The following is a 9,215-nucleotide window of genomic DNA, read 5'->3' as shown; positions in this document are numbered from 1 at the left end:
GAACTTATTGGTAAAAAATAGTGCTAAATTTTAAATCAGCGTGTAAATTTACATAAAAGGCAAGCTAGCTCGCCTATATAAAAAATATTTTATTGTACAGTTTAATTAATTTATAATAAAGAAATGCATTAATTAAACCGGCAGAATAAAAGTAGTGCATGAACTTTCACCTCAAGCGTTGATATATAAAAATACTGCGAGCTAAAAAAGTGCTTACTAATCTGGTTCCATCTTGAGTAGACGTTGACAGAGTAAAACAAAGGAGGAGAATATATTATTTTCTATAAATTATATAAGAAGAACAAATACATATGATCTATTTTTTACATGGAGCATACAAGTAATGGAAATAATATATATTCTTTATTATAATATATAAGCTTTTTTGCATAATTTACGGATAATGGATATAGGATTATTATGGTTTAGTTAATGGGTAATGCTGGTTTGTGGTAAAATTTAATACCTATCATAAAAAAATGGGATGACTTAAATCATCGTAATGTGCTTAGTCATTTTACTAATTCATAGACGTGTTCAAAAGATAATCAGTTTACTTTTTGTTGTTAGAAATATTGCTTTAAATGTATAAAATATTTTGAAAATTTTCTGATGTGAACTAATACAAATTTTATTTAAGTGTTTTTTAAGTTTCGATATTAAATATTATTCTATTTATTAATTGTTTTTATAAAAATACTGCAACAATAAGTCTTAGTTTTATTCTAGTACAGGGGTTTATTGTGCAATTTTTTTTCAAAATTATTGAATTGTACCTTTAGTATGCTGAATGATATCTTTAGTGTTTTTTATACATATCTTGTCCAATGATCTATTAATTAATTAATATATAATTTTAGTTAAGGTTTGTAATTATTTCGTCTTGTTAGCTCACGTTTTCGGCGTATCTTAATAATATATAATCTTGTATAACTGTAATTATTGAGGTAATTTTTGTGTTGTAAAAAAATGATAAAAATATTTAATGTTTTTCGTCTTTTAGTTTTAAATATGACTTTTAGCCTGTTTATTAGTTTATGATGATAGCTTATTCACAAAACAAGTTTAAAAGTCGTTCTTTGTACCATATTCATAATGTCATATTCTCTTAATCTACTGCTTAAACATCATCGTCAAAACCAACTATTAAGAATTTATTCTAAGACTAAGAGTTTTAGTGGGGATTATAGATATTCAATCACGTTTACTTTGCCGAGAGAATCAAAATATTTCATTTTTGTTTATGGCCCGGGTCATAAAATCACTTTAAATCTTAACCATCGAGTGTGTTGCCCTTCGGTCAGCTTCATAAGATTCTTTTGTCTTCTGGGCTGGGCGAAGTACCGTTACAGGAAAAATCATGCTTTAACTCTTTCTTCGTTGCATGCGACACCCTACCCACTTCTCTCTCCCGGGGATCGGCGTCAGTGCTGGATTGTTAAACGAATCAATTTTATTAATCTGCAATACCATATACTTAATTTCATAATTTTGCTACTTATAAATCTGTAAAATTTTCATTTAACAATCAAGGACTGACGCCGATCCCCGAGACAGAAAAGTGAGATGGGAGTCGCATGCAACGAAGAAAGAGATGAAGCATGCACCAGGCGACACGGGAATATTTTGAAGCTGACCGTTTCTGTATAAAAGTACTGCTATCTCCGGCAATTTGGTTACTTATCTTGTTCCACCTTGACACAGTAAACCAGAGAAGTGGACCTTTCATTGATGGACCAGTACCATAAGTACACCACCATAAATATACACTATTTATATTTTGCAAGGAGCAATTAGGTAATGTAGATAATATTTATTCTTTATTATAAAGAATTATTATGGTTTAGTTTATGGGTAATGCTCGTTTGTAGTAACATTTTATAGATGCTTGGTAGTTCTACTGATTTATAAACGTGTTCATAAGATAATAAGTTTACTTGTTGAATTATGTTATGAATGACTAACCTCATCTGGGTGTATGTTTAAAAAAAGTTTACTTATATGATCGGATCACAAATTTGTTTTTTTGTATTGAATATTACTTTTTTACTTTTTCTTTTTATAAACATACTAGTTTTATTGTAATAAAAGAGTTAATTGTAATAAATCATTTTTAAAGATTGTTAAAGTTATAAAGGGTTAAATGATATTTTTAGTGTTTCTTTTTAAGTTTTATTTTATTTTTGATTTGATTAATGTATATTTGTGTCGTCAAGCTACGATATGAATAAGATGATAAGTTTTTATTACTAATCTCGTTCCAAATAAAGCACCAGCAAAATTTAGATCTTTTGGAGATCATTTATATCTTCCACTAATGGATGTATTCTTTCATTAAACAGTTTTCTAATATATTCGTAAAGTCTGTTTTTTTGATGTCTTTGCTAAATTTAACTGGTTTTAATTTGACCTTTGATAAAGTACAAAGAGTCAGTCTTATCTCTTCTGACACAGATTTCCAGATATATCATTTTCAGTTCGATTTTGCGGAATTTTCTAATCTAGTAGATAATATGTAACGTAAATTTTGATGTTAATGTAAACGTATTTTTAATAGTTTATGTGTTATTAATGTATAAATTTACGAAATTAATTAATAGTTTTATCATCACAGTTGCTGGTTTATATTGTATATTTTCACGTCTCAGTGAAATCATATCCAAATACATTTTCACCGGTAGATATATATTTCTACTAGCGAAAATATAATTTTTAAATGAAATTATAAGTTGCTCTAAAATGTCTATGAAACTCAATATGACAGTTGCTAAACGTCTATTAGCTGTTCAAACGAATAAAGCAAACCTAAATTAACCTAATAGAAGCTCAAAAATTAACTTTTTTCAACTTTCATTTGGTTAATTCGCTTAGGTTAGGTTTAGTTTTGCTTTAATTTATTTTAATTGTTATATTATAGTATTTTTTCAAACGATTTAACGTCACAATTCTGTGAATCTCTTATCATCCTGGCATCAGTTTGTGAAAAAATACAGTTTTAATGATATTGAGCAGTACAATTGTAAATCAATTGTTTCATATATTTTAACTGGCTAAGTAAGTGATATTATATTTGTACGAGTAAAAAAAACAACTTTACTGGTAACATATGTATGCCCGACATAATATTAGTATATTAGAATTGTGAACACCATATTGGCTTCGACAAAATAACTACATTTTATGGTATTAATTATGTTTGCTATAATAATTTAATTTATTACACATTTTTAAAGAATCAAGAGTTTTTTAATACAGCAAAGTTGTTTCAAAATCCTGCTCCAATCTAGGTAGTTATATTTTTTTATATATTTTGTACAACATTAAATCGTCTTTTAAGAACAATTAATAATATAATATTTTATATTATTAATTGTTCTTAAAAGACTGTTTTATTGAACAGAAAAAGTATATTAATCTTAATTATGATTATTATGGGAAATAATTCAAAACTAATCTAAAATGAGCAGGAATAAAATAAGAACAAATCACCATCTTTTCCACATATTATCATGTAAAATTTGATGATTTTTGCCATATTTATATTCGACTTTTTCGGTGATCTTTAATCTTTGAAATATTTTTGTCATTAATATACCAATTTATATCAAACTTAAATATCCACTCATTGCTTGATGAGTTCTGATAGAGATACATGACAACTTACTGGGCAACAAATATCAGTTGTTGCATCTTCTATTAATAAAACTTATTATTTGCTGCTTTACTATTAGTCAATTTTCAAGTAATTCAATCTAAGTTCACCGTATATGATATTTATTGTTACAGCTGAAAAAATGGAAAACAACACCAACAAACTGAAATCCACATACTCGATTATTAGCAGAAATCAGAATCAATTCCTTGTCGCTTTGCGCCAACAGGACAAGAAATCGTTTGAAGAACTCTTTAAATTGGTCAAATTCGATCCCAATTATGTTTACAATAGTCCGTATAACAAAACATGTCTCGACATTGCCTGCTCTATGCTTGGAAAGTCCGAATATGTTGAGATATTAATGAATAACAATGCCGATATCAACAAGTTCAACGAAAAACATCACAAAGCTCCGATACACTTTGCCTCCGAGACGGGTGATGTAGAAACGATCAAAGTGTTGGTTAGCGACGAAGGTATAGATGTGAACTGTTTAAGCAAAGGCAATACTGCTTTACATTTAGCTATTAAAGAAATAGAGGATTTGGATGATGATCAGGAGTATAACATAAGAAGATATGAAGAAATCGTTAAATTTTTAGTCAAAGCCGGAACAGACGTAAACATTCCTGACATGAAAGGCGTGACGCCCATATATTCAGCCGCTAAGCAAGGTTTAGAAAATATCATAAAATATATACTGAATTATTCTAAGATTCCAGTAGATTTACAAACGTGCAAAGATTACAACGACAAGACTGCTAAAATGCTATTAGAGGAAACGTTCCCCCATTTACTCGAGCAGTCGTCGATATCTTCCAAATTGGATGCTGTAGATATAAATACACTATTTTCGCATTTATCGGACGGAAAAGAAGATGACTTCGTTATAGATTTGAAAAAGATAAAAAAAGATACATTAAATTGTATATTGACTCAAAATAACGGATCGTACACCCTTATTCAGTGGGCTTGCAAGAAGGGTTTCGATGAAGTTGTTGAGGCGTTATTGGAAAAAGGTGCAGATCCAAATTTAACAGCACCCGGTAATGGAATCAAACCAGTTGCGTACGCATGTCGTGGCGGATATTATAAGATATTAAAACTGCTAGGAGCGAATGATAAGACCAAATTCGATCTAGAAGACGGTGAGTCCCTCTTGCAGTTCACAATCAAAGGAGAAGAGAAGGTAGAAGAGAATGCTAACGTCGACTATAAAAAGTGCCTTCAGATTCTATTGAAATCTGATAAAGCAAACTTGGATATAAATTACAAAGGTCCTATTGGATACACGTCTTTACATTATGCGATTAAAAATGGCGATCAAAATATCGTAATGGAGTTATTAAAGAACAAAGCTTATCTTGGGATTAAAAATAAATTTGGAGAACCTCCTCTATCGGACATATCACCTAAAACGCTAAAATCTTATCTGGATTCTTGTCTGACTACTAATGATGAACGTCCAAACAGTGACAACTATGAAATACAATTTAATTATAGTTTTCTCATTCCGCCTAAAACTGGATTCAATAAAAATTCTACTGATACTCCGTTAATTAGCAAAAGCAAGATAATAGTACCGGAAACTGACGTTCTTCTATACATGTCGAAGCACCCCAATTTAAAAGACTTATTGAAACATCCAGTTATAACCAGTTTTCTTTTTATGAAATGGGAAAGAATCAGTTGTATGTTTTATTTCAATCTTCTATTCTACGTTTTGTTTTGGTTATCGTTAAATTTATACATATTATTGGGTGCCGAAAAATTCGATACAACTATTACACCAGCTGCCTTAATGCAGACATTGAAAGTCTTAACAATAATAGGAACTATATTTTTGACTATAAGAGAAGCCATACAGATTATAATAACACCCATTAAATACTGGAAAACCCTCGAAAATTTGCTAGAAGTGATATTAATCGTCGTTTGTTACGCGTTCTTTTTCAACAATTACTTTCAAAAGCAACAGCTTTATGCATTAGCAATATTACTATCATCAGCAGAATTGGTTATACTCATTGGTCATTTTCCATCATTTTCCACAAACATAGTGATGTTGAAAACAGTATCGTGGAACTTCTTCATTTTTTTAATATGGTATTGCATTTTGCTAATTGCATTTGCACTGAGTTTTCATACATTATTCAAAGCAGTCGATAAGAATACTGAAAACAAACTTGGCGAAGCGAAACAGTTTGATTCAAACATGTCCAATAAGGAAGATGACTTTAATTACTTTTCAAATCTAGGTACGTCGTTCTTCAAAACAATAATAATGATGACGGGTGAATTGGAAGCTTCTGGCATTGATTTTAAGCACTCGGTAATAAGTTATTTCATATTTATAATATTTGTCTTCATGATTCCAATCGTGTTATTCAATCTGCTGAACGGCTTAGCAGTCAGCGATACGCAAGCAATCAGAAATGACGCTGAATTAATCAGCGTCATATCTAGAATACACTTAATCTCATATTTTGAAAACATTCTTTTAGGAAGTTTTGATCAAAACAAATTCTATGGTATACTTGGATATCCATATATCAAACGCTTAGCAAAGAGAATATGTTTGTTTCCGAATTATTTACCGATGGCTCAAGTGGACATCAAAGTCAATCAACAGTCGAAAGTTGAGATTCCTAAATATGAAGGCATGCAAAAACAGCCAATTAATGAAGATGATGTTGAAGTAGGATGGTACTGCTTGAATTCTTGTGTCGATCTTAATATGGACCACCTAATCGTGAAATCGGCCTTATCCATTATCTCTGACAAAGAAGATGAAAAAGAAGATGATATGAAAAGCTTACATTTTATGATGGAGGAACTCATGAACGAGTTGAAAGAGGTTCGAAATCTAATTGGAAAAACATAGATATAAGAATTGTTATTATCTTAAATATAATATAACGCACTAAATATATGTATATATTAAACAGAAATATATCTGTTGTCTAAAATAAATTGTTTTGCTTAAATCTGACTTTCGTTCTTAATATATTTTTCTATAAAACACAATAGAATTAATGATAAATCGTTGAATTTAAAAATAAGTTAATCTGCCTGTATAATATTTAAAAATACATGATAGTAAGTATATTCGAGGAGCTGGGAAGAAGTGTAGCGTATCTTGAGGGGGCGTATTAGTTAATTGCATTTTAGAGATGCTTTAAATCTATTGCATCACATGAAAAAAAAATGTTGTTAAACGTTCATAGATGGTGTTATTCAACAAAACACATAAACGGTATTTATTGTATTATTTATCTGAAAATGCTGCTTGAAGGCTTGTGTCGATCTTAAGATGGATCACCTAATCGTGATATTGGCCAAATCTATTATTTCTGACAAGGAAGACGAAAAAGAAGATATGAAAAGCCTGCACTTTATGATGGAGGAACTCATGAAAGAGTTGAAAAAGGTTCGAAACCTAATTAAAAAAATATAGATGTAAGAATTATTATGAACTTAAATATAATATTAAGTACTAAATATATGTATATATTAAATCTAATTTTCGTTCTCGTTATATTATTTCTACAAAACAGAATAGAATTAATAACTAATCATTTAATTTGAAAATAAATTAATCTGCCTATATTATATTAAAAAATACATGACAGTAAGTATATTCGAGGAGCTGGGTGGAGATCTTGAAGGGATGTACTATTGCGTTTTAGCAATGTTTTAAACCTATTGCATCACCTAAGAAAAAAATGTTGCTTAACGTTCATAGATGGTGTTATATAAAAATAAAAAGAAAACACATCAACTGTATATATTATGTTATTTATATTTTAATTAAAATATAAGCTGAATTTTTAATATTACTTTACAAAATATTAATTCATATTGATATCTTGATTTTAATACCAAATTGTATAACTATGCATTAAAATAGTCAAAATCTTGCGATTTAGTAATTTAGTATCACTTATTTGTGTTTCTATATTCTTTCCTGAAGTTTGATACAGTAAACTTCTTTCATTTTACGTTAAAATCGTTAATGATAAATTTTAATATTAAATAGTAGAAGTTTTTTCTACCTTCTAACAAATGAATATTTTTATTTGTACAGCACGTGTGGTTGAACGATATGCACCTTGAAAAAACAATACGTAATCATGCGGGTTTCCACAAATGATGGTTTACATTTATGAAAGCTCGCAATGATGTACAGTTCATTCTGGCAATAAATATTAAATGATTATATTGATAAACACATACTATAAATTTTACTTAAAAATAGATACTACATACATATATAAATTGACATATTTTAAAATATTCTGAATTGGTAAATAATAAATATTTGTAAGGTTAACTCAAAACTATTTTTTTATTATAGTCTTTACAACGCGAGCCAGGAACTTTTTTACAACAAAGGGGCGATTCCTCGCGATAATGAACCGTTTAACAGCTAATAATATACAACAGAAATGGGTAACTCATATATTAACCACTAAAATTAACTAAAAGTCAGTCGGTCATAGGTCGCGTATCGGATTAGTTGAATTGTGCAAAAATATTGTGATCGTAAGACGAAACTGTTTTGATACCACCAGACAATCGTGCAAAAAAGTGACATGTCAATGCGAAATAGCACAATGGAGCGTAACGCGACACCCGAGCTAGCACGAGAGCTTCTGATGAATCAAAACGTTCATATTCTGGAAGAAGGAAAGACACAACAGCCGCAAAGGATGTTTTGTTCCATTGAAATGAGAACAATATATCAGCCGGAATGGTACACCGATTCGGACCAGAGCATGGAGCTGGCGGCAGACACCTGGAGAGTCCGCGAGGGATTCAGAAACGAAATCAGATACGATCACAACAGCTTCTATCAGTCGTACAGCATCCCATTCATCGATAAAGACAATCAAAACAATGAGCATTTTGAGAAGGACGATGGCACCGATAAGAAAGGAAAGAGAAACAGATCTGGCGCCAAAGGAAGGATAGGGAGGAACGCTAGGGAGAGGAGAAGAGTCAGGGCTGTCAGTGGAGCTTTCTTAAAATTGAGGAAGGCTGTGCCTCATGCGAATTCTGAAGTATCTACTATACCTACTAGAAGGTTAAGCAAACTGAAGACTCTAAAAAATGCTATTCAGTATATATCGGAATTGCAGAGTCTTGTGAGTGAATCTTCTCATTAAAAGTAATATTTAAAAAATCTAGTCTTTGTTTAAGAGTGTTCTAGTCATTGAATAAAATTGTGATTTAAAACGTTTTTTTATTATTATTATGTTGGAAGCATATAAGGGTGTCCGATGAAGCTAAAGGTGTTGTACTATGATTCATAACGTGAGCAAAAAAACGAGCACCTGGATCCTAATTGGCATCAATCATCGCTAACGATTATTTATTGCTGGTTGAAAGAATATTTTATTAAAAATGGTTATCGAGAATTTAATAACTTACATCACATTTCAGTAACAACATGAAGTCAATGAATTTTGATTTTTACTTATTTACGTAACACATATATACATACATATGTATGTACATATATCTAAAATACGGTTCAAAATCATCCATTAATATTACA

At 30.2% G+C, this 9,215-nt stretch overlaps 1 protein-coding gene across 2 annotated transcripts; it reads left to right on the top strand.

Moving 5' to 3' along the window:
* The first annotated feature begins 1,360 nt into the window (after positions 1 to 1,360).
* On the top strand, positions 1,361 to 6,642 carry LOC148237872 (transient receptor potential cation channel protein painless-like). 2 transcript variants are annotated; one of them, XM_088205806.1, is made up of 3 exons: positions 1,361 to 1,797; positions 3,787 to 5,987; positions 6,160 to 6,642. In XM_088205806.1, exons 2-3 carry the CDS (start codon positions 3,795 to 3,797, stop codon positions 6,217 to 6,219), a joined length of 2,253 nt encoding a protein of 750 aa, XP_088061932.1. In that variant the 5' UTR covers positions 1,361 to 1,797; positions 3,787 to 3,794; the 3' UTR covers positions 6,220 to 6,642. The 2 variants fall into 2 exon arrangements, with proteins under 2 accessions (XP_088061932.1, XP_088061931.1); XM_088205805.1 differs by having other exon boundaries at positions 3,787 to 6,642.
* The last annotated feature ends 2,573 nt before the right edge of the window (positions 6,643 to 9,215 follow it).

The sequence above is a fragment of the Plectrocnemia conspersa genome, unplaced genomic scaffold, assembly GCF_051122295.1.
Source record: "Plectrocnemia conspersa isolate PC_06_02 unplaced genomic scaffold, ASM5112229v1 ptg000002l, whole genome shotgun sequence".
In the NCBI taxonomy this organism is placed as follows: domain Eukaryota; kingdom Metazoa; phylum Arthropoda; class Insecta; order Trichoptera; family Polycentropodidae; genus Plectrocnemia; species Plectrocnemia conspersa.
Note: the sequence above shows the minus strand (reverse complement) of the source record. Positions and strands in the feature narration are given on the sequence as shown.